This window comes from Notamacropus eugenii, chromosome 2 (genome assembly GCF_028372415.1).
Source record: "Notamacropus eugenii isolate mMacEug1 chromosome 2, mMacEug1.pri_v2, whole genome shotgun sequence".
In the NCBI taxonomy this organism is placed as follows: Eukaryota; Metazoa; Chordata; class Mammalia; order Diprotodontia; family Macropodidae; genus Notamacropus; species Notamacropus eugenii.
In genome coordinates, this window is record NC_092873.1 from 539,175,890 (window position 1) to 539,202,204 (window position 26,315).

The 26,315-nt window shown below is 45.0% G+C and overlaps 1 protein-coding gene across 1 annotated transcript in view; it reads left to right on the forward strand.

Moving 5' to 3' along the window:
* Positions 1-7,208: 7,208 nt before the first annotated feature.
* GIPC2 (GIPC PDZ domain containing family member 2) overlaps positions 7,209-26,315 on the forward strand; it is a 60,985-nt gene continuing 41,878 nt past the window's right edge. Inside the window, exon 1 of the mRNA XM_072649929.1 lies at positions 7,209-7,693. Within this exon, the coding sequence (XP_072506030.1) occupies positions 7,442-7,693 (252 nt within the window). The 5' untranslated portion in view covers positions 7,209-7,441. The remainder of the gene's footprint in view (positions 7,694-26,315) is intronic.

Consider the following 26,315-nt stretch of genomic DNA (forward strand, 5'->3'; position numbering starts at 1 on the left):
TAGGTTACCATAGAATAATTATAAGCAAAGTAATTGTGAATCAAGACCATTATATTCCACAATGTATTCCCATTCAGTTCTTGGGATAAATGAAAAAATGCCTATATAAGACAAGAAGGTAAGTTGTCCAATGAATGAATGACTAACAGAATTGAAGTTCAAATCAACTAGGATTTGAAAGTTCAGTATGTCTCTAAATACTTTTTACAAATTTTCTTCCCATCATACCTTCAACTTTGAATTATTGAAGTTTAAAAAAACCCCCAGTATTATACAAGCACATAAAGACATTATGAAGAACCTGTGTAGTAAGTATGATTTTAGCAAAGAACTTAGAGCACTTCCAATATCTTAATAAATTATGCCTATGTAGACTAATAGCCTAGGATAGATAAAAATGGAAACAGTCCCTTTTCTTAGCATTGAAGGACATAGCTTCAATATACTTCCACTGGGTAGTGGTGGGTGAGGGTTAATTGTAAAAACAGAACTCACCAACAAATTGTTGCACACCACAAAGAAGGACATTGCAATTTAGTTCTCCATCCTTGCCAGCATCCAAACCATTCATTTCTAGATTGTATAGGAAATGAAGCAATTGCACCATTTACCTTTTCCTAGGATTTCTTTCCGTTTAACCAACATCACATGAATGAAATTAAAACAACTGGGAATTGGAGGGTATGTACCAAAGTTTCTGTTTTAAGCAATCAAACTCCAGTGATTTAAAACCACCAATCTATTCATTGTGTTTCTGTGTGTCCTGATGAAATTCACAAGCATTTAGGTAAGTGCTCTCCTTTACAGTTGTTATTTTCAGCCTAAGAAGAGACACTTCTGGGACATGTATAAATGGGCCATGTACCTATCCACTCATCCCTAAGGAATGAGAACTTCTCAGGTTTGTCTGGTTCTGTTTTCTGCTTGGAATTACAGTCAGAAATGATTGGGAAGAGGAATGTCATATCAATGAGTAAGGAAGTTGGACACTTGTATGACATCTTTCTCCCTTGTGTGTTCGTCCTTCATTGCTGAAGAAGACCATGTCATCAGAGAAATAATGACCATTGCACTCCCTGCCCACCCCCAGCTAATTTGATTTTATATTCTTCCTCAGGGATAACGGAAAAAAGGCAGGAGATGAAGGGTGGGGCAGGGCCTGTCTGGGTGATCTGGAGGCTTGGCATCTGGGCCCTTTTTTGTCCAATTGTCCAACTATCACATGTTCTAGAATTTTGCCAGGAAAGGAAGTCGAGGTAACTAACCGAGAGTTTTCAGGCTCTCTTCCAGTTGTTCTCAAGCCTTTTTGGTTCAGAGTATTTCTTAAGGTCTAGAATTCAGAACGTAAAACCTTTAACTTGGTAACATTCTAGGACAACTGACAGGTAAGGATAGGTGTGGTTTCTATTCAAGAAGAGCCACCATTTTTGTTGAGTTCACAGTATAGCTTGTTTTGAGTTTAGTGCGTTCTGTTTATTTTTTGAATACTATACTTACAGTAAATATGCTGGGTAGGTAAAATTTATATCTAAATTATTTTATATTTAAATTATTTTTTCTGAAATAACATAACTTTCAAAACTTCAAGGCACACCTTGTGTTACTTGTGCATAAGCGTTCCTGGCACACCCTTAGGACACCACTCCTCTTGCCTTTTTTTTTTTTTTTTTAATAAGGACATTTGCTCTTCTCTAGGCATGCAGCCCAAAGGGTAGATTAGCATGCTCATCTACCAGTCCATTTGGTCCATTTGGATGTAGATCATTTGGTCCAGGTCATTATGAGAAGCAAGGAGCTCTCTCTCCTAGTCTCAACATCCTATTAATTATTTTCATTCTGTCCTTCTCCAGCTGTCCAAAGGTCATTCTTCTTGGCACAGAAAACAGAAGGCAAACAAGAATTAAGATATCCACTCTTCTCTCTGTCCTTAGTTCCCCACTGTCCAAGGCATCCCAGCAACAGTCTTTGATCTTCGTCTCTCCTGGAGTAGAGCTGAAAACATCCTTTCTGTTCCTCACCAACCTCAGCTCACAGGCCATTGATTTCCATTCTCTTTTACCACTCTTGGCTTCCAACTCCTATGCATATCTTTTAAGAATTGAAGTTGATTGGTGGGTTCTTGATGTATGCTTCTTAGTAGCTACAGTCAACCCTTTTTTCCTCTTTCTAATATTGAATTTCAATATAATTGTTTTCCTTTGTAACACTACATAGTTTTGTTTGATTATTTTTAATTACTTTTCTTCAATGAACAAAAATCCTCCTTCTCTCCTTCCTCCCTCCCCTGTTCCCCAGTGGTTGGTTGGTTGGTTGTTGTCCTTCATTCTCAAAGAGGATAAAAGTGACATCACTATGCTAGAGTCAAGTTCCAATGTGTCCGACTGTGACTGATGAGACCAATATGAGCTCAGAATGCTCTACCACTGGGTAGCCATAAATAGTCCATGTGAACATTTGGGGTGGGTTTTAGAAATTTAAATAAGAATGAAAAATGAAACCTGTCACAAACATGAATAGTTAAGTAAAACAAATTTCCACATTGGACATGTCAAAAAAAATGTTACCTACAGTCTGAGTCAATCATCTCTCTATCAGGAAGTGGGTAACATGGTTTCATCATTAGTTCCCTGGAATTGTGATTGGTCATTACATTGGTCAGAGTTCCTAAATCCTTCAGATATTGTCACTATATAAACTTCTCCTGGTTCTTTTTGTCTCACTCTTCATTAGTTCATAAAAGTCTCCCCAGGTTTCTCTGAAACAATTCCCTTCATCATTTCTTATAGCACCCCATCACAATATGTGTATCACAATTCTTCAGCCATTCCTCATTCAGTTCATGGGCACCCCTCAGTTTCCCATTCTTGCCACTATGAAAAGAGATGTTGTAAATGTTTTTGCTAATCTTGGGTACAGTTTGTTTTGCTTAAGGTTAATCCCTCCCTCAATTATTACCTACCGCATGCTTCCCTTTCTCACCCATTTAGAGAGTTGTCTGAAACTCAGAGAGATTGTGAGCTGTCCATGGTCACATAGCCAGGAAGTGTCAGAAATGGGATGGGAATTCAGATCTTCCTAATTCCTAGTCCATCACTCCCTCCACTATGCCCCCCACCCACAAGCACTCACGTGCACACACACATGCACATGCATGGATAGATCTGTCTTCTATCTCCCTATTCCTGATTTCAAGTATATAACATCTTGAGCAACACAATGGTCTTGCTCCTCATACTCCTTTTAGGCAGGGAATAAAAGCAAAATCCTTTGAACCATGATTATGTTTCTGAGAAATTGATGTTATTTCCTTACTTTATGTATTTGCTTGGATGCATCATTAGCATATCCCCTTACAGTAATTGTGGTGGTAAATTATTCAACTTGAAAAGGCTACAAGCCAAGACCAAAGTGGAGGAAGTGTTAGCACAGGATTTTCTCTTCTCAAATGATTGTGCCCTCAATGCAGCCTCTGAAGTTGAGATGCAATAAAAGGTATGGATCCATTTTGGCCTAACAATGAACACCAAGAAAGCACAGGTGCTCCATCAGCCACCACCACACCATCCATATATGGAACCATCAGTTCCAACAAATGGAGAAGTCTTGAATGCTGTGGATAAGTTCACTTACCTTGGTAGTGTACTTTCCAGAGATGTACACAATGACAATGATGTTGATGCATGCATTGGGAGAGAAGAGGTATTAGACTGACTACCAAATGGAAGATCTACAGAGCCATTGTGCTGATCTTATTGTTGTATGCCTGTGAAACATGGACAGTCTACCAGTGCCATGCCAGGAAACTGAATTGCTTCCATTTGAACTGTCTTAGGAAGATCCTGAGGATCACCTGGAAGGATAAGGTACCAGACACTGAGGCTCTTGCTCTAACTAAACTGCCAAGCATTCAAATTCTACTGCAGAAAGCCCGACTCTAATGGATCGGCCATGTTGTTCAAACGCAAAAAGTACACTTGCCAAAACACCATTTTATGGAGAGCTTACATACAGCAAGCATTCACATGGTGGTCAGAAGAAGCAATACAAAGACACTCTCAAGGTCTGTCTTAAGAACTTTGGAATTGATTGTGTTACATGGGAGACAGTGGCACAGAACTGCTCAGCATGGTGTGCCTTTTTCAGATAAGGAATTGAAGTAACTCAAAAGAAATGCGAGATGCTCATATTTAAAGAATCCACCCCAAATGTTCATATGGAATATTTATGCCCAACCTGTGGTAGAGCATTCCAAGCTCTTATTGGTCTGGTCAGACACACTAGAACTTTGATCTAGCATAGTCATTTTGGTCCTCTTCGGGAATGAAGGACAACCAATAGTAATGGTGATCAGTCAATCAACAAACACTTATTAAGTTCCTATTATTGGTAGGCACTGGGCTAAGCACTGAGGAGACAAAAGAGGCAAAAGATGGTCCCTGCCCTCCATGAGCTCATAGCCTAATGAGAGAGACAACAAACAAATAAATAGGTACAAACTATGCACAAACTACATACAAAACAAATGGCAACAGGCAACCCAACAAAGGCAAAGGCATTTGAATTAAGAGGGACTGGGAAAGGCTTCCAGTAAAAGATGAGATTTTTCTTGTTACTTAAAGGAAGCCAAGGAAGTTACCAGTCAAAGTGGAGGAGGAAGAGTATTCCAGGCTGGGGGACAGCAAGAGAGAATGCTGGGAGCCAAGAGATGAACAGTCTTGTTCATGGAACAGTCAGGAAGTGAATGTCACTGGATCAGAATTCCTGTGGAGGAGTGGGATGTAAGAAGACTGGAAAAGGAGAAGGGGACCAGGTTATAAAGGGCTTTGGATGACAAGCAAAGGATTTTGTATTTAATTCCATGAAGGTGACAGAGTTTATTAAATAGAGGGGTGAAATAGACTGGTGAAAATCACTTTAGTGGCTGAATAGAGAATGGACTGCAGTTGGGAGAAACTCGAGACAGGCAGACAGCACCCCCCAGCAGGGGTTGTACTTGAGGTATGTAATAGAAATAGAAGTAACAGGCCTTGGCACCATATTGAATATGGGGGATGTCAGATAATGAGGAGTCCAAGAGGACTACGTTGAGAGCCTGAGGTACTGGTGGTCCCCTTGACAGTAATAGAGTGGTGGAGGGAGGCTAAGAGAAAAGAGAATGAGTTTAGTTTGGGGTATGTTGAGCTTGAAATGTCTCCTACTTAAGATGTCTTAAGGGGATTTGGAGATTTGAGATTAGAGGTCAGCAGAGAAACTGAGGCAGGCAAGGTAGATTTGAGAATTATCTGCCCAGACATGGTCATTAAATCCATGGGAGTTGATGAGATCACCAGGGAAGTAGTAGATGGGGAGAAGAGGACTCAGGACAGAACCCAATGGCACACCCAGGGTGGGTGATATAGCTGAGGATCCAGCAAAGGAGATAGAGAAGGATCGTCAGAGAGGTGGTGGGAGAACCAGGAGAGAGGGGGGTTCTCTGGAAAACCCAGAGAGAAGAGAGTATGGAGGAGGAGATGACAGTCCCAGTGTCCGAGGCTGCAGAGTCAAGAAGGAGGAGGAGGGAGAAAAGGTCATTGGATTGGGCTCCTAAGAAGCCTTAGTAACTTTGAGAGGGCATTTCTAGTGGATTGAGAAGGTCAGAAGGGTGAGGGAGACAGGAAAATCAGTAGAGGACCTTTGCTAGAAATTTAGCTACGAAGGGCAGAAGAGGCAGATGAGGAGCCAAGCTTCCTCTCACTTGCACCCAGAGCCTTCCTTCCATCTCCAGCTGGGGCAACTTGTTCCGCTGAGTCCGTCTGCCTGACTGGTCTTCTCTTGGGTGCCCTGCCACCCTCTCCTAGGTAGCTGTCAGGTAAGGGCCTGCCATTTTCTGTCTGCTCCAAACAACGACTTCCACCTTTGCCCACACAAGGCAACTTCCGCCTCTCAACTCAGTCGCCTCTCCGACCCTGGATTTCTTTCTATCTCTTCCCCTCATCCCCCAGCTCTGAACCTGTTTCCTCAACCATAAAAAGGAGATAACCCTGGTTCTGCCTCCCTTCCTCAATCAGTTGCCAAGCGTTTATTAAGCCATCAGTGGGAATGAAACGAAAAAAGAGGAACGATCCCCCCCATCTCCCCAGGAGCTCACATTTTTCTGGGTTCACAGCACAGAAGAGGGTTGGAGCCACTAGGAAGGCCCCTGGTTAGTTCGGGCTTCTTATCGCGGTTTCAGGAGAGGTGCATTTAGGGTTAGGGGCTCTGGGAACCTGGGGATCAAGACCTGCCCCAGACGCCTACCTGCTCTAGGGCCCCCAGTAATTAAGTCTCCAAGCTACCAGTGACCCAGGCCACTGGGGCGCTAAGACAGAGACAAGCTGCTCATGGGCCCGAAGAAAAAGGCCACCTCCATAGGGCTTTAAAGTGTGCCAGTCCCTCTACAAGCCTGCGCTCCCAGACCCTCTCAACCCCTGGAGAGGGAGGCACCATCTCCATTTGCGTCTAGGCCAGGTGAGGATCTGTTGGAGGAATCCGGGATGGGTTTGCTTCCAAGTGCAGCCTGTTCTGAGGCATTTCCTGAGGGAGATCGCATTTGCCGAGTTGGTCTCTAGAGAGGAGCAGCGGGGCGCTGAATGTGGGGGGGGGGGGGGGGGGGGAGTGGCAAGAGGCCGATGTAGGTTGATGTCCCCAACCGCTTGCCTCAGAAAGATGGTGGTGATCTTTGCTGGTGGGGTAGCTTTGATTACCGTTTCTGGGTCGGTTGTATTAGACTGTGATTGAGGCTCCATTTCGTAGGCCACTGGACTCACAGCGAGGGTCAGACTGGGCAATCTTCTTGGTTCCCAGTTAGGCACTCTAAGCCCTGTCGGACGCATATTTTTCCATTATCCTTCATAGGGAGCCTTGAGACTGAGGGGACCCCCCACCTTCCCACCCCGCCTCGCCCTGGCTCCTCGTGGCCGGATTTCCAACTCCAGCCCGGTCTTGCAGACCCGAACCGTTCACCGTGAAGTCCCACCTTCCCCCTGGCTCCACTCCCTCGGCTTCATCCTGGGACACCGCTGCCCCGCTTCCCCTGACTCCCCAGAAGCGCCGCTGCCCTAGGAGTAGGAGAGGCCGGTGCGGGCAGGAGGAGAAAACTGGCCAGCCTCCAGTCTCCTAGAAGGAAGGCGTAGGCGTCGCGTCGCAGCTATTGGCCGGGGTCAGCCTTTTACCTGGGACACACCCAGCCCAGGATTGCCCTGCCCCTCTGCTCCCTACCCTCGGGCACCACAGAACAAAGTCCGCTGATCTAGCTCGCCGAGCTGCAGCCACTGTCTTCGAGGCTGCTCCTGCGTGTCGGAGAGGACGCGGTTACCTGTGCCGGCCTCCTGCCCCCAACGGACGGCCTGACCGACAGACGCCTGGTCTCCTAGAGCCTCCTGGGGCCCCGTCCTCACCCAGCCGCGCCCTCTGACCACCTAAGATGCCGCTGGGACTGAGGGTCAAGAAGAAGAAAGCCCGGTCTACGGACGTGTCCAAGTTGATGGAGGGCGAGCCGATTGCTCAGAGCGCTTGGAACGCCCAGTCCCTGCCGCTGGAGCTCCAGCCCAAGCCCAAGCTGGTGTTTCACACGCAGCTGGCACACGGCAGCTCCACGGGCACAGTGGAGGGCTTCTCTAACATCCAGGAGCTCTACACCAAGATTGCCCAGGCTTTCGACATCTCTCCCTCCGAGGTAAGCAAGGGCACGGGCCAGTGCCTGGGCGAGTTTCAGTCTCCTCTGCTTCCTGTTGCTTGGTGCCTGTCTTTCTATGCCACTCAGATGGCCGAGGACTCCCTCCCCTGGCTCTGGAGGCAGAATCGCCGGGCCTCGAGAGCAGAGAAGGACCCACCTCAGACGCCATCCAGTCGGGCTCCCTCATTTCCCTGATGAGGAAACTGAGGCCTCGAAACGCGAGACTTGTCCCTGCCTCTCAAGGAGTAAAGGACAGACCCTGGATCAAACACAGGTCTCTTTTCTTGGCTTCAGATACCTCATTTGAAGATTCAGACCAGTTTGTCCTTGGGCAAATTATTTAGTCTTCCCATGCCTCAGTTTCCTTATCTGCCCAATGAAAGGATCCGACTGGGAGGCCTCTGATGTTATCTTCAGCTTTAGAGCTACTGTCCTCCGCGGAAGGAGGTCATCCTGGCCCTGGTCTGGGAGGGCAGGCGCCTTGGATTCCGTAGAGACCAAAGTCCTTATCCCATCTCTCAGCATTTATTAGCTTTCTGAATCCAGAAGCCAAGTCTCTCGACTTTCCTGGGTCTGACAGGTCCCTTCTCTTATCTGTGAACAGAATAATCATGCCACCAGTGTTACTTACACCACAGGATTCTTAGGAAGATGGAATAAATCCTGCAGCGGATCTCAAACTTTTTGGAGTCAAGACCCCTTACTCACACGTAAATGATTGAGGCCCAATTTCCTCTTCCCCGCTTTGTTCTATGGGTATTCTATCCATACTTAGCATTTTAGACATTTAGTAATCCGTGAAGATAGTTTTGATCTCAGTGACCCCCTGAAACCGGTCCTGGATAACACTTTTAGAGAATCGCTAAGATAATGCAGTAAAAATGCTCTCTCTTCAGTGGCAGTGTGGAGGCAGTGGTTAGAGCTGGTCTCCAGTCAGGAAGCGGTCTATCTGGGGTCAAGCGGACTATCTGAGCCACACTCGCTGAACGGCTAAAGTAACCTCTCGGCAGCTCCCACTCCGCCTGAGCGCTACAGGGGTTTCCACTCTGGCACATAGTATGGAGCCTCAGTTTCCTCATCTGTAAAATGGAGATAAATAATGCCTATTCTTGTGGGCAACTTGAGTCCTTCCCGGGTAATCTAGAGATTACTCTGTTACCTGAGAGTTTAAAAATCAAGGCAAGGCACTGTGCCCTAGGTTCTAGGGCTGCTAGAGAAAAGAGAAGGAGTTTGTTTGGAGCAGGTTGGAAATCGGGAAGCCCACCTCGCATATCCCAGATGCAAGAGATAAGGATAAAGGCATTTTGGAGTCTCTTGGAGGCTCTGGAGATGGCACTTGCTCCCGGACGGTGATCAGAAGGTCCGAGTTCTGGGCCCAAGAGCCAGGGGTCTGCCCCTTGGCTGTGAGCTCCTGTGCTGGGGAGGGTGGTTAGGACCTTCTGGCCTGGGCTTTCTTCTCGGCATCGATTCTTTTCGAAGGGACCAGGGACCCTGCCTTGGCAACCCTTGGGGAACCAGTTGAGGTTCCATCCCGGAGTAGAGCCAAAGAAGGGCCGCTCCCTTTTCCTCTCGCCCTGCTTCCTCCCAGCCGTTCGGGGCGCTGCGACTTTGGGGCCCATTTCTTCCATCCAAATTCACTGAGGGAAAGGACAGTGATGATCACGCCACATATAGACATTGAGTACTGAGGAAAAGCTTGGCTGTCCTGTGCTCGAAAGCTGGTTCTGACCCGAGTGACCTTGGCTAAGTCCCTTCCCTTTCCTGAGCCTCGGGCTCCTTTTGGCGTGGCATCTGGGAGGCTCCAAAGGATCTCGAATCTCAAAGCCAGAGCCTGTGGTCAAGGGGCCTCTGGCATTCCTATGAAAGAGAGCCATGGAAACCACTAGGTTCTTACAGGAGGAAGAAAGGGAAAAGAAGGTAGTGGCAGAGGGGAGCTGGCTGAGAAGGAGGGAGGAGATCTATCCAAAGTCTATCCAAAGTGGTAACAGCCTGTCACTTTGTTTTGACATCTCTAGATTATCAGGGAAGGGTTCAAGCTGCCCCCACCAGGTAGGTGGCATAGGCATTATTTATCTCCATTTAACTCATGAGGATACTGAGGCTCAAATCAAGTCAAGAGGCATTTATTAAGTGCCTACTATGTGCCAGACACGGTGATAAGCACCAGGGGTACAAAGAAAGGGAAAAAACTAGGTCTGCTCTCAAGGACCTCCCAGTCTCATTAAGGGGTGACACCACAGAAACATGATGTGGGGATCTTAGTGGGAAGGTCTCAGAGAGTTTGTGACTTACCCAAGGTCATACGATCATTAACTGTGATTAAACCTGGGTTCTTTCAGATCATCTTCTTTATCCTATCCGTAGTTCCCTTTCTATATATTTGTTTGTATATTTTCTGGCCCATTAGATTGTGCGCTCCTTGAGGCAGGGACTGTCTTTTGCCTCTTTTTGTATCTCTGGCACTTAGCAGGCACTGGATTGAATGAATGAATACTGCACAAACTGTTGTTCAAAGGATCAGCAGCTACACTGGCACAAGATTGGCATCTGCCCTAGACAAACTATGCCCAAAGAAAATGAGGTTGACTTTTTCAGTTGATGGATTGGCTAATTTGGTTTGTAGAATGACCATTTAGACACTGGAGCATTCAGCTTTGGCTTAGCACCAGTAGATACCAATAGAGGGGCTTTGAGACCTGCTTGTGCAGATAATTTGTGTAGACTGGCAGGCAAGGGTGGGAGAAGGTGTCAAGCACTTTTTCTTGGTGTGAACCAGGGAAGGGCTTATCTCCTCCTTCATCCCAGAAACAACCCAAAGTTCAAGTTTGGATGGCCTTGAACCAGTGGAAGGCATGCCAGGGCTTTGAGTTGGCCCCAGGGGCATAGCCCACTATCTCTTGTTTCCTATTGTTTTTGCATATTTGCTGAGGAAAAACTGAGGTCAAAGCAAAGTTCCAATGAGAAACATGAAAGGGAACTTTCAGTGTAACAGTTCAGAGCTTCTTGGGGCTTCCAGAGGTGCCCAGCTACAGACAGAAGCCCAGAAAACCAGTTATTTTATGACAGTGGGGTAGAGAGATCAGAAAAGTCCCATGCAAGAGCAATTTCTGAATGAGATCCCGTAAACTATGACCTGAGTTCAAATTCCATCTCTGATACTAGCTAGCTGTTTGGACATGGGCACAGTCATTTCATGTCTGTTTGCCTCATTTTCCTCATCTGTTAAATGAAGGCATTAGATTGGCTTGAGGTCCCTTCCAGCTCTCTGATCCTTTGACCCATGACTTGGAGTGGGAGTGTGGTAGAGGGCGGAAGATTTGACCTGGAAGACAGAGGTTCAGGTCTCCCTTCTCACTCACTGGCTGGGAGACCAGAAAGTCCATTAGCCTCCAGCATATCAATCACAGAACAGGAGTGGATGTACGAAATGTCTTTCCTCATTGAAAGTTCCACATGCCAATGATTTAAAAAGCTCCACAAAATGAATAACTAAACTTTTAAGTCCCCAACCAATGAGATGGATCACCTGGTTCTGCTGAGCTTTTGGGGGACATCCCTTTCAACTACCTGGGACAGAGGAAGGGGAGCTGATCTTGGAATGACAAGACCTGAGTTTGAATCCTAACCCTGTCACTTTTGACCTGTCTGACCTTGGGCAAATCATTTCGTATCTCTAGATTCCACTTTCCTCAACTTTAGAATGAAAGGATTACACTAGATGGCTCCTGAGTGGGCATCTAGGACCAGCCTAGGGCTCTTGAAAGGGAGAAGACTTCATAGGGCATGGCCTAGTGGATAGAGCCCTGAACTGGGCATCAGAAGGACCTGGGTGGTAGTTTCTGACTGCAACACTGGGCAAACTCCTTCAACTCTCTGAACCTTAGTTTGCTCGTCTGTAGAATGGGGTTAATAACACCTCCCTATCTTACATGATTCCTAAATGGGAGTTATGACTTTCCTCTTTTACTGGAGGAGAGCTGAATGGATCAAAGCGATTATTTCTGTGACCAGGAGTGAAGCTCAAAAATACTTTTTTATAGGTGCCAAGCTCTAGCCTGTTGACCTGAAAACTTGTTGAAGAAAAGGCAACATGGCTAAATGCATACATTTTATGATTTAATTAATTAATTGATCAATTCCCCATAAAGAAAACAGTTACATAATGCATTATGGAGCCAGAGATGTTCTGGCTACCCAGTGCAGAAATCTTCTGGCTTATATACATTTTGCCATGAGGAGGAAACTCTCTTAACTAAGCAAATCATAAATTCAGTAAGACAAGACAATTAACAAAGTAATGTCAATCAAATGTTGGGATTCCAAGCTGGGTAAACATATGTCTTGGTGACAAGGAAGGAAATCCCACCACTAGTGAGTGGCAGGCTTCCTGCCCTAAACAGATAACTGACACAGGAAGGGGCAAACAATGTTCAATAGAAACCCAGGATGTCTATTTTTTTCCTTACCATTAATATGCCATAACATAGTATGTGTCTATAGATAATAAGATACAAAGGAAAGTCCCATTATTCAAGATATGTCATAGGTTAAAGGTCTCCAAGGAATGCAGAGTCAGCTTTGGCTGGCTTTTGCTGACATAGGAAGAGGCATTCTCTGAGTTTACTTCAGAGAGAACAAAGAGATTATTCCAAAATTTTATATTAAACATTATCAAGCCAAAGGCATTAATGCATGTCCATAGTGTCTCAGGCCCAAAAAACAAAAAAAGATTAAAAAATCCCCAAGCCTCACAAACTAGAGGTTTGTGGTTAGTTTACAACTGAGTCCATCGTGAGTAACTCATTTGATCATGTAGAAAGAAAAGTAACTTATTAAAAGTGCAGTACCTAGCAGCACATTCTCTTCCCATCCCAGTCCTCCAGAGAGGACAGCAGCATTCTGACCTTTCCAGAAGTCAGCTGGGTCACCAGAGCCAGCAGTGTTGGGAAGAGGCCTGGCCTTTATCTGGGCCTTTGCCAAGGAGGATATAAATAGCTTTGTCTGAGGAATCTGCTCCCCTTCTTTACTGCAGGAGCAGAGAGAGAAGCAGAAGCTTTTGGAAGTCATCTGATGTTCATGATAGATCGGTGGGCTCCTTTTAGAGTTCTATTTAAAACCCTAGAGCAGAAATCACAGTTGTTGTTTTATATCAGCAAGCATTGATTAATTGCTTATTGAGTGCCAAACGCTGTCCAAGGCACTGGTGGTTCAAAGACCAGGGAAACGGAGAGCTCCCATGACAAAAGATCCCATCGAGGCCTCTAGGGATGGACTTTCTGCAGACCTTCAGAGGAGCTCACTGATTCTCCCAGTGGCTCCAGAGGAAACATTGACTCAGGTTAGTTTTCAGGGAAACCCACTGGTCAACATGTCCACAGGGTCATGTTTTAGGTAGGTATTTAGATCTCCAAATGATAGATTCAATTAGAGGAGAACTGAAGGTAAAAGTGAATCTTGCCTGGAGAACATGAGAAATGAAAAGCCCCAGGCTGCATCTTGTCTTGTATAAAAGGTCCAGCACTAGCCTGGAAGATGTGGAGAAGGTGGTCATTAAATTCCCTTTTGATTTTTGCCCTGGAACCAGCCACATAAAGCTTTCTTACTTATTTGAAAAGGAAACTCCACATGGACAGATACTGTTGCACAAAACCACTTCAAATGGACACATATTTCATGGAGGATATTTCTTCTTACCTACTTTTTTGTTACATTGTTTGAAATGTGAAGGCCCGGTAAGGGGAGGATTCTTTCAAAACAAAAATGGTGAATTTGAAAGGGAGCCCTTTCAGAAGCAGATACATCACTTCCCCTGAGCAGAACATTTTCAGAAACTGAAACTGCTGTATGTTCTTTTTTAATAGATTTCAAATACTATTATCTTTGACTTGCTTCTTTTTATTTTTGTGAGATGGCATTTCTTCTAGAAAAGAGAGAGAATCCTAGCTTGGCTATTTGGTACCAGTGAGATCTTAGATAGTTCACTTAACTGCCAGGGCCTCAGTTTATGTACCTATCTGTAGACAAGGAGGGTAGGATATGATCACAAAATCTCAGGAGCTGGAAGATGCTTCAGAAACCATCCAGCCAATGACTGAGAATATCCCCTCTTGTATTTTCCACAAGTGGCCTTGCAGCCTTTGCTTGAAGACTTCTAGCGAGGGAGAACTATTGACCTCTTAAGACATCCCAACCTACTCTTGGAAAGCTTTGATTGTTGCCCAGGAAGGGAACCTAGAAGTGTTCTAATCCAAACCTACTGAAAGCATAAACTCCCTTTGCATCAGAAGCCACAAATGCTCCTCTAGTCCCACGAGGAGGCAGCCTATTGACTTGGTGGTTTTAAGCCCTGGGAAGCTCTTCCTTTTGTGGAGTCCCAGATGGTTCCTTGACCACTCCCCCCTCAGTCACTTTCCCCCACAAATAACTAAACCACTTTTGGGTGGCCTTGCTTGTAATTCCTTCGGAATGACTGGCCACCTTCTCTCCAGGCTTCACAGGCAACAAAACAGAAATTGACATTCTTTTTCCTGTCTTGGCTCAAACGACTTTTTATTGACCAGTCAGTCTTCAAAGCTTGGTATCACTCGCAGGTATTTTGAGAAAAGGTAGCATTGATTCAGACATAAATGGTTCTGTAAAAATATCAGTAGGCACAGGTGGTTGCTGAGAGGGAACCAAGAGGGTTAGAACTTTGGTGGGCTCCTCCAGAGCATGGTGCAAAATAAGTGAGCTTTGGTGCTATGTGAAACATCTGGTGATGTTGGTGAGGGAATAGACCATGCATATGTTAAGTGCCTACTATGGGCCAGACATTATGCTCGTTGCTTTATAAATATGATCGGTTTTAGCCTCACAACATCCTGGGAAGGTAGGTGGTTACTATCCCCACTTTACAGTTGAGGAAACTGAGGCAGACAGAGGTGAATTACTTGTCCAGGATCACACAGCTAGGAAGTGTCTGGGGCTAGATTTGAATTCAGGTTTTCCTGACTCCTGGTGCAATGCTCCATCTGCTGTATCACCAGCTGTCTCAGGGGGTGGAAGTCTGGCATGGATATCTGATATCTTCTAATCCAGTTCATTTATGGCTTCACATCCACAAGTGGACAAGCACTTCTTAAGCACCATTTTGTGTCAGACCTTTGTGTTAAGCATGGGTGGATTACACTTACAAGCAGAAAGGCAGTCCTTGCCCTCAAGAGGCTCAATTTGATTTTTAAAATTTTCCCTCAGTTACATGTAAAAATAATTTTTAACATTCGGTTTTAAAACTCTGAGTTCCAAATTCTCTCCCTTCCTCCCCCCTCTCCCCCTCAATCCCCATCGAGAAGGCAAGCAATTTGATGTAGGTTATCCATGTGTAGTCATGCAAAACATATCCCTAACAGTTACATTGTGAAAGAAAATAGCCCAAAAAAGCCCAAGAAAAATAAAGTGAAGAAAAGTCTGCTTCCATCTGTATGCAGATACCATCAGCTCTTTCTTTGAGGATGGATGGCGTTTTTCGTCATAAATCCTTCAGAGTTGTCTTGGATCGCTGTATGGCTGGGAAGAGCTAAGTCATTTACAGAAGATGCTTAAATTTTAATAGAGGAAGAGAGCACGTGGAAGGAAGATGAAAAGTTGGGGGTGGGGAAGGAGGAGGAGCTGCAGGGACAGAGTAAACATCCCCAGGAGAGGGAAGAACCAGGGTGATGGAGAAAGTTGGAACGAAGACCTGTGTCAGGAGGTGACCCACTACTTCCAGGAGCAGAGAACACTGGGGAACCTGTCTCTGATAGAATATTTGCCTTTAGAAAACTAGCACATACAGAGAGGTGGTGCAGTGCGTGAAGTGTGGGACTCCAGTTCCAATCCAGAGTCAGACACTGGCTGTGACTCTTTCCACACCTCTTTAATCTCAGGCAGCCTCGGCTTCTCCATCTGTAAAGTGAGCGTGATAATAGCCTCTCTCACAGAATCAAATAAGATGGCATAGGTGAAGTGCTTTGCAAAACTTAAAAACAAACTCTCTTTAAATACCTATTTTTGTTATTTTATTTTCACTGAACAGGGGCTGAAGAAATTCAGAAAATGTGTTCATTCTGCTTGCCCCCTCTCCCCTCCCCGCCCCCGTGGTTTAAGTCCCTTCCTTAAAAATCAGAGGCTCTCAGGTTTCAGCGTTAAAGTGATCTAAAAGGGACATGCCAAAACCTAGGGTTCCAGGAAAGGGCTCCTGTTTACCCATCCATCAAATGGTCCATAGCCATCGATGGAGCTATGGGAGGAATTGTTGAATCCTCTGCCAGTGACAGAGTCAGATCACACATCCCAGGGTGTGTTCTGGGCACCACTAAGTCCGACTCTCAGGTGTCCCCTGACATTTCTCTGCCCATCATTAATGTAGCTAAATGTGTTCTGTTCTTTCAATTTTTTCTACCCTTCATTCTTTAGAAAAACAAAAACGCAAACACACAGCACCTCACTCCCCCCAAAAACCTCACCACCCAGACATTTCACTGATCCTGTTTGTTTTTATATCACACACATTTCTGGATAGAACCTTTCCACCTCCCTGTCCAGCAAGTCTTCCCTCAAAACATGGTTATTTTTTAAACTGATGCAGTTTATGGAGTTCAGGGACCTCCCAAATATTGGAGTACAAGAGAGGGCCATCTGGAATGAATCTATGGACTCAAGCATTCTTAAAGTCAATTTGACAAAGGTTTATTGTAACACCAACATGCTGGGCAGAGCTCCTTAAGGAACTTGCAAATTAACAGGACTGCTAAAGCTTATATAGGAAAAGTAGTGGATTATCTGGCAGATATGCTAATCAGATGATAACTTCCAACTTTGGCTACAGGCATCATTCACTAATGGAAACCAGGTCAAGGGATTTCTCAGGGGTGTACTTTTGATGTGTTACATCTGTAGCAAGATAGCTTTGAGAGCTGATTTCTATAGCCTGACCTCTGGATTGAATATAATAACTTTGGGAATCAATACAGGATAATTCTGTGGTTACAAGAGAGTCCTATTTTTTCAAGAGAATTTCCTCAGAGCTCAGCTTGTTATTGCAATGGGGAAAGACAGTTTGTTTTAGTGGGGCCCACTCATGAGTTTTTGCTAGGTATAGTGTCCTTGGGTTGGGAAGAAAACTGTCAGGATTAGTGTTAAGGAGAAGTGTGATCTTGGAGTTGGGGTCCAAGCACAAGCACCCAAGCACCCCATCAAAACCACCAAAAAGTAGTTCAGCAAAACCATCTGTAAGGCTATGCACCATTCTCCACCCATAGCCCTCTACCTTCCCATGAAAGGAGGGAGACACATTTTCTTAACTCTTCTTTTGGGCAGATGGATTATTACAATGAATCACACAGCACTTCCTTTCATTTTCACTATTCTTTTGATTTCCATTGTTGTCATTCTGTAGATTCTGTGTAGTCCCTTCATATAAGACTTCCCATGTTTCTTTGAATTTTTTGTTTGTCATATCTTATGGTACGATAATATTCAATCACATTCACAAAATTCAACACAACTTGTTCATCCATGTCCCAACTGATGGGCACTCAGCTTATTTCCTGTTTTTTACCATAATGAAAAAATGTTGCCCTGAATGGTTTGGCGAGGATGGGCCTTTTGACCTCTTTGGGGGTGTCCATGCCCAGTAGGAAGTGCTGCTGGGCCCAGGGTGTAGACAGCTTTTGTGGTTGCATTGCTCCAAGCGTTTTCCAGAGTGGTCCTTCTCCGTTATTTATGAGCTGACTTATTGCCTCAACCCCCACAACCCTGGAGAATAAAGGGGAGAGAGGGAAAGCAAGGCAGAGGAACGATTGATGGTCTCTCTGTGCTGGTGCAGCCCTCCCAGGCCCTCCCTCCCCCAACCATCTGCTCATCCCAGTTTGACAGTCTTCAACCCTGACCCTCTACCTCCCCTCCCCCCCCACTCTTAGGCAGCCTAATGTTGCTGGAGACAGTCTCCAAAATATGCTACTGTCACTCATGCTGTCCACATTAGCTGACTTTTCTTCCTCTCTTGCTAACTCCCTCTCACATTCCTGGGCTCAGCTGTTCCAAACCTTTCCCCATTCTTTCTTCTGGAGCCTTCAGCCATACCCTAACCCTATCTTTCTGTCAGAATCAATGAATTCTCTGTTGGAAAGGAAACCAGGGGCCCAGAAAAGAGCCTTACCCTGAGCTTTCCTGAAACTTGTCTGAAGCTCTTCAAGGAGGGGATCCCACTCCCTCTCATGGCCATCCCTTAGCACTTGGACAGCCCTAAACATTAAGGCATTTTCCTGCCCTCAAGTCCAACTTGGCCCCTCTGCCATGTCTGCTTGCTTCTCAGAACGTTAGCCCTCCAAGACAGATTGTCTCCCCTCAATCAGCTCCACCATGATGCCTTCAGCTAATCCTCATAGGGCAAGGACTTGAAGCCCCTCCCTAATGTACCTCCTGTATGAGGCGGTTTCACCCTGCACAGCCTGGTGGAATGACAGATGAGAGCTCATCATTAGCACCGACCACTTACTTTTCTTAAAGAATCCTGAGATCCCACTAGCTTGGTGGTCTGCCCCATCTCAGACATGCTCTTTACTGATGGAGATCATAATCCCCCATGTGTTAGACACTGTGGACTAAAAACTTCACCTGCCCTCCCCCCTTGGGTCAACCTGGAGATAATACTAATATGGAGAATTGATATAGACAGCACTTTAAAGATGGGCAAAGCACTTTACATGCCATCTCACTTGATTCTCACAACCACCCTGGGAGGTAGGTACTGTTATGATACCCATTTTAAAGATGAAGAAGCTGAGGCAGAGGTGAAGTGACTTGTCCAGGGTCACACAACTAGGATGTTTGAGGCCAGATTCAAACTCAGATCTTCCTGACTCCAGGCTTGTTGATATCTTGAGAGCTCACCTGACTTTCCTGCTAGATGTCCACAAGATGAGAGTGGCATTTCAAAGTTCTGGAGATTGTATTAGATCATCAGCAGGGTGATATGACTGCCAAGAAGTCCCTGTACCCACAGCTGCCTGGAAGAGGTGTGGATTTGTATTCTCCTTCACAAGTGGTATCCAGGCAAAACCAGGAGGACCATTTTTGACAGGACTCTTTTTTTATTTCAGGTGTGAACTAAATAAACTGAGACAGTGCAGTATGGAGGATGGAGGGCTGGAGTCAGGAAGTCTCACCTCTGATACTGGACACTTCTCCTCCTAAGGGTTCTAGGCAAGTTTGGAGAAGGTGCAGATCTAAGTTGGTAGAGGGAGTTTTTTCCCCTGGGAGTTCCTTATGCCAGTGAAAGCACTGGTGTGGGCATCTTCCTTCTGGGGCCTTAGTTTCTCATCTGCACAGAGGCTGTACTAGAGAAAGGATTCTCCACCTGGAGTCTGTGAACTTGAAGACAATCAATAAGTGTGTTTCACTCTAACGATTTCCATCTCTGGGTTTGATCTTCTGCCTCTATCCCTCAACTTTGGCAGGCTGTCCCCACTGGGGCTAGGCACTTCAAAGGTGACTGGATGTCTCCAGGGTCCCACCTAGCTTTCCAGCTGTCCCACGTGGTTAATTTAAACTCTATGTGTATCTCTAATTTCCCTAGGCAGTAACAAAATGACTGCTTTTATGTCCCTGCTGCCTTTTATTTTGTCCTTAATGTCTTTACTGAATAACCAAAAATGGCCTGGATGTGCTCCTAAGGATACTGTCCTCTTTTCCAATCTACTAAAAGAATTAGGGTAGTTCTCCAACTTTTTGGTCTCAAGATTCAAGACTCCCTTTGACTTTTCAAAATTATTGAGGACCCCAAAGACCTTTTATTTATGTGAGTTATATGTAGGATCCTGGTGGTAAATGTATAACAACAGGCTCTCAAAAAAAGTACTCAGACACACTTTAAAGTTTAATCTGTGTTATTGATGTTTTCTCCATCACTTTTTAAAAATCTGGACAATCCACAAAACTACAAATTGAGCCCTGAGCTGTAGCTTTGCTGATTCCTCTGAAGTATAAAAGCTCACATCTGGCTCTCCAGCACATTCATGGGTATCTATGGAAATTTATAGTGATGAAAATGATCAATTTAAAAAACAATTTCTCAATTTATTAAAAATAACAATAAAGTTATGACATGTTAGTGTACACAGCAGTTTTAGGGAAATAACTATATTTTCAAAACAAAAATTTAGTGAGAAAAGTGGTATGGTTTTAGATCTTTTTGCAAATCTCTTTAATTACTGACTTAAACAGGAACCCGGTGACCAGCTCCTCTCAACTGTCTCTGCCTTTGCTTTGTGTGAGGTGTTGTGGTTGAAGCACAGGAGGAAAATCTGGCTTCCCGGGGAAATGGGCTTGGAAAGGGGCGGAGTCTTTTGATAGACAAATGGTTCAGGCCTCCTGGACTGGGGAAGGGCCTTGGGGATTTGCAGGGTTCAAGGTGCTGCACTCACAGAGCTGCTAGCTCGGGGTCTTCCATAGAAACTTGGAGCTCCCTTTCACTTTTCAGGGCCAAGTTGGTCCAGGAGACGAGAGTGGTTAGAAGCGCACTGATTCTCTGGGGCACTCCTGAAAGACTAAAGGTTTAAAAATGTGTTTTATTTTATATTTTATATTATTATAAAACCATGTTTATTTATATTTTATATTATTCTAAAACCATGCTTTATTGGAGTGTGAGATTCCCAAGGTCATAAGGGAAGCGAGGCAGTTCGGCCACCTTCTCTTTCTTGGTAAAGCAATTGTTGGTGGAACAATTAATCAGAACTGTTTCCGGTAAACTTGGACCGAAAGTTCAGGGCATGTAGACCTAGTGCTTTTTGTTCGACCTGGTTCAGGTGAGAGGAGACTTCTATTCCTCAGCACGTGGGACATTTCATGACTATCAGTTCTTTTCTTTCATTTCCGTATCCTCAGTCAACTTTATCTCCCACCCCAGGGGAGAGTACAAGAAAAAAGTCATGGCACCTGAGCTCTTTGTCATGCAAGTTTTCCTGTGTCTCCTGCTACAGCTGGTAGCTTTGCATGGGATAACACCCTCATCAACAGGACTGCAAACCAGTCTTTTCTGCCAATATGGGCAAGGTATCACCTTCTGCCATCCTGGTGGATTTTAGGGCTCAGAGGCTTTTGAAGAGATGACTCATCCAACAACACCAAAGGCAACACAGCTTCATTATTTAATTTGAATTAGATGGGCCAGAAGCCCTTCAGCTCTTAGTGGAGAACGCCAGCTGGACAGACTCCCCCAAGTTTACTCCTTTGGGTAGGCTGCCCCTGGAGGTTGAGGGGCTGGGGTGCTGGCATTGTCCTATGTGAACTCTCTCACATGGGAGTCTTATTAACATGAGTCAGCTGGACTTAAATTTGTTTTTTACAAAAAGGATTTGCTGAGAAGGTAGGGTATGGAGATTTGGTTGGAAAAAAACAAACTTCCCCTGCCTAAGGTAAAAAGGGAATGAGGCCCATGTGTGGGAGTTTCTGCCTGGAATGTCCATTTGAGGAAGCCTTTGGGCCAGCCATGCTTCTGGTCTCCCCCAACTCTGTTCCTCACTCTCCAGACTTCTCTACCTTGGCCCCTGGCAGACACTGTGGCCCCTCCTTCATTTCTCCTCATGCTGTGTGTTATCTTTCCCCTACTAGAGGGGAAGCTCCTTGAGGGTAAGACCAACTTTTTTGGGCTTGCTGTTATTTTTGCCTGTGTTCCCCACTCTTAGAAGAGGGCACATAGTAAGTGCCTGACAAGCGTTCACTCTCTCTGGCTCTTTGTCTGCATCTTTCTGTCTCTCTGACTCTGTCTTTGTTTCTCTGTCTCTCTGTGTGGGTCTCTCTGTCTATCTCTGTCTCTCTGTCTGTCTCTGTCTCTGTCTCTGTCTCTGTCTCCTTTCCTGTGTCAGTGTGTGTCTTTTTCTGAGCTGGGCTGAAGGCTGCAACCATGGTATGATCTGCTCCTCTGCCCCCATCCCCAGGGAGGAGCTACAGAATACAGAGGAAGCTTCCTTCTAGGTGTTTGATGATTTTGGGGGTCTCAATACAACACTGAGGTCCTTTATGGTCTGCTGCTCCTGTTTTATTTTCTTTTTTCCAATTAAACTGTTCATAAGCGTGTGCATTGGAGGAAGATACCCATAGTCCCTCCAGGCTTTAGAAGTCCCTCAATGTGTGATGCTCAGAGGCTCAGTGGCCACAGCTCTGCCTACCTGAGCCCTTACAGGGCTTGATAGGCTCCCCTCCTGTGCCATCATGTTTCCTGAAAAATCTTATGGCAGTGACTCTCAGGATTTTGCTTCAGCCTCCCTCAGTGACCAGAGTGTACCCACAGCTTTGATTCTTCCAGTCTTGGCATTCTATGATCATTGGGTCATAGAGTTTGAGCTGGAAAGCATTGTAGAGGCTGTCACCTCGAGCCCCTGAATTTTACAAATGGGGAAACTGAAGCCCAGACAGATGATGTGTGGCATCAATGGAAGATATTCATGGTGAAAAGAAGGAGTTTTGTATCAGGGAGCAGAGAGAGACAGACAGACAGACAGAGATAGAGAGAGAGAGAAGGAGAGAGACAGAGACAGAGACAGAGACAGAGACAGAGGCAGAGACAGAGACAGAGACAGAGACAGAGACAGAGAGAGGATTGTTGCACCTATGACAGCCACCGATACCTTGAGAGCTCATGATTCTCTGCTTTTGTGCCCTAGCTGATGCTGATAATCAAAGGATTGTGGAACCAAATGTTTTCTCTGTGACTTCCTCTCTCAAGGAATCTGGTCCGATTTTAGCATATGTGAGAACTCATCCTTGTGGGAGGAAAAGGGCCCTTTAGCCTGTGTTTTGTTTTGTTGAGTCAAATGGTTTTCAAAATACACACAAAGACGGAAGAAGGCACCATCTTGAAGTTTCTTGTGTGCCCCTAGGCAGGTGTGCTGCTGGAAGACAGTCCTCTGGGACCATCTGTCTGTCCTGGACAGACACATGACTCCAGTAAAGGCAGAGGCTAGATGTTCATGTTTTTTCCTTTTAAAAGCTTTATTTCTTCTTCATAAGCATAGATTTCCTTTCCCTTCCAGTTCATTCATGTTGAAAAACAGAGAGAAAAACAAAACTTGTGTAACAAATTCTTATGCTGATAATGTCCAAATATATACACCTACAGGCACATATACATGAGTATATATACATACAGTATGTATACATGTGCACACATATGTTACACAGAGGACCTTTTCCTCTCTTTTATTTTGGGATGGGTGCCTTGTAGTGGGATCACTGGGTCAGTGATGAACCAGGTTAGTGACTAGTTGGGCAACAAATTGCTTTCCACAGTGGCTCCTCTGAAAAGGCAGTGCTGTGTCTAGTTTTTCACAGCCCCTCCAATATTTCTCTCTCAGTCTCTAGGGCCATCTGCTGAAAGGCAGGAGGCTTCTTGATTCTCTGAGCTGGACATTTTCTAAATGAAAACTGCAGCTCTCTATGTTGGCTGCTATGGGAGAGGCCATTGCATGGTGAGAAGGTGAGTGCTGAACAACCTCAAGACTGAGGATGCTTGGGTCTTTGGGTTGGATGTCTCCAGGATGAAGTCCTCTCAAGATCCTGGATCAGATGGCTTTAGAGTGAAGTGCTGTTGGGTCACTGGGCCTGGTATTCTAGGGCTGGACACTCTTCACCTCATTCTTCAAGGGGAAGTGACTGGGTGGGGAGCTTCCACACCCCAAGTCTTTGCCATTTGGGCCGGCAGTAGCTTCAAGTAGCTGGTCCCAGTGAATGCTATCTTAATGCCACACTGAATGACAGTTTGGCCCTGTATAATTTTGGCTCTAGAATGTTCATTCCTAAGGAGTCATAAAATTTGGCTGCAGCTTAGGAAACAGGAAGCCCTATGATGCCCAAGGCATGGAAATGGTCTACATCTGGAGGCAAGAGTAGGGTCAGACGTTCAATTTTTTCAAAGAACTGTTCCACCTTCTCAATGATGTCCCCATCATCCCTGGAGAGGTCTCAGAGGCAGGAGCTGAAGATGACCAGGTCAGGAGGTCACAGTGTAGTTCAAACAGGGCACTCTACACATAGGCCAAGTACACACATGTGAGATGATAGGAGGTGGTGGCCTGTGACCCTCATGTCCCTGCCACCTCATCCTACTATGCTGAAGCTCAGCTCTACCTTGGCCCCTTCCCCCTCCAGAATCCTTTTCTTCCATCCCATCTTCTTCCTGAAACTTTCCTGATTCTTCCACTTACTAGTATCCTCTTCCCAAACTGCCTTAGATTTGAATACTTGAATTTGGACCCTTTCCATATTTATTCTATGGACACCATATGTGTGTTCATGCACACACACATATATGGTGTATGTATGCCATCCATATACGCTGTATCCATACATACAGTATGTGGATATGCAGACTTGTCTCTTCCATTAGGATATTAGCCTCTTTCATTCTTTGTACCCCCTGGCATTTACCATAGTGCTTGGCATACAGTAGGTACTTCATAAATGCTTCTTGATTGTTGATTATGTTTAGCAGTCACCATCAGATTAAAGTAGGATACTCACAAACACATCCTGTATTTGAATAGGCATTTCCCTATGTTTTATAAAAGTGTAATTTTGCCTTCATTATCTTGAATGATGAATAAATGTAGTCTCCCTAAGCCAGGAGAGCAGGAAAAGTGATTCCTATTTTATTTCTGACATGCTGCTGCTGACCCAGGAGAGCTCATTTAGAAGTGATTCATTTATAGAAAGTTCTCCAGTGTTTGAGGCCAAGCTCAGGATACTCTGCTCCCAGAGGTCTTATAAATAGAGAGCCTTGGCTCATGTTCCCAAATCTCCCATGCTGTCTTCTTGCCAGTTTTATTTCTTTTCAGAAGTGTGAAACTTGTTTCTGGATGGTCACTAGTAGTGGAGAAGATGGAGGCAAGGACACCGTGTGTGTGTGTGTGTGTGTGTGTGTGTGTGTGTGTGTGTATTTTGTCTCTTCTCTCTCTGTCTTTATCTCTCTGTCTCTTTTCTTTCTGTCTTTATGGCTCTATCTGTCTGTCTATGTCTCCTCTCTGTCTCTCTCTCATCTGTGTTGTGAAACAAGTGCTACAAGTTTGGTATTTGATTGTTATGGAAACATAACAAATGAGAAGGCATAAATGACCAAGTAAATATTTCTCCTACCAAAGCGATGACTCAAATGTTTTAAAATGACTCCCCAATGACTTCCAATTAGGATAACAGACAAGATTATGATGTATTGTTCTTTTAATATTCGAGCACCTTTGGTGCTGGCCAGTCAGAGTCTATAATGGACACTTCTGAGGGGTTTCAGTTTGTTTCTTTTTATTGTCATTTTTCTTGTGATCCCTTGTTGCCACATCCCCTTAACATCTGGATGTATTCCTCCTCTCCCCTTTACCTAATGAAACATCTTTTGTAACTTAAAGAAGAAAGGTCAGAAAAACCAAAAAGAAGCATGCCACAGCTGAATCTGATGGTATCAGCAACGTCCCCCACCCATCTCTCCAGTGAAGGGAAGGAGGTAACCTTTCATCAGATTTTCTTTGTGGAGAAGCTGGGTCGTTATGATTACATGCCCTTCAGTTTCTTTTGTTTCTTTGTTTCTTCTAGGGATATAGATAGCCATTTGGTATATAACAAAGAGGCAGCAAGGTAGAGGGTACAGAGGCAGAGGCAGAGGATGAGCTCAAACCCTTGATCCGTTTGGCCCTGAAGCCCCATGACTGTGGCTGTCTGCCCTTGATCTCAGAGCGCTGGGGACACTCCTCAAAGATACGTTATTGATGAGCTGCTGATCTGCGTTGGGTGTGGGGAAGAATTTCCACACCGGGAGTTCCTTTCTTTAAATCACAGGTCCAGACCCTCTCTCTTCCCCCGCCCCCTGCCTCCATTTCTGTAGTATATCTACAGCCTATATATGGTAGGGACTGAGGCTGTATATGTCATGTTTGTATATTCAGTACCCTGAATACATCTGGTAATAATGATAGTAGTTCATACTTACCCATGAATATATGACTAATAGATGTTGGAGCCAGGATTCTAAACTGAGTCTCCTGGGTCCATGTCTGGCACTATGCTGCTGCAAGAGGAGGAGTTCAGTCCTTTCACTCATGTCTGACTCTTCATGACCCCATTTGGGGTTTTCTTGGCAGAGATACTGCAGTGGTTTGCCATTTCTTTCTCCACTCATTCTACAGATGAGGAAACTGAGGCCAACAGGGTGAAGGCACTTGCTCAGGATCACATAGCTAGTAAGTGTCTGAAGCCAGATTTGAACCCAGCAAGTGGAATCTTCTCCATTCCAGGCCTAGCACCATCTCCACTTTGCTGTACCAGGTAGTTGTTGGCTCATAGTAGGTGCTTAATAAATGTTGACTGCCTGGAACAAAATAGGTATTTAATAAATGTCGGCTGATTGATTCCAGTGCTTAGTACAGTGTCTGGCACATAGTAGGTGCTTCATAACACGCATGTTGACTTGATTTCACTTTCTTCAGCCTGAGGCCAGCGTGTTCCCTGCTATCTCAGGGAGGTGAAACTGCTGCCGTTCAGATCTGAGTTTTCTTTCTCTACCTCCACCTGGTTGTCTTTGGGTCTAACTAGTGGGCAGCTGCCACTATACTACTCA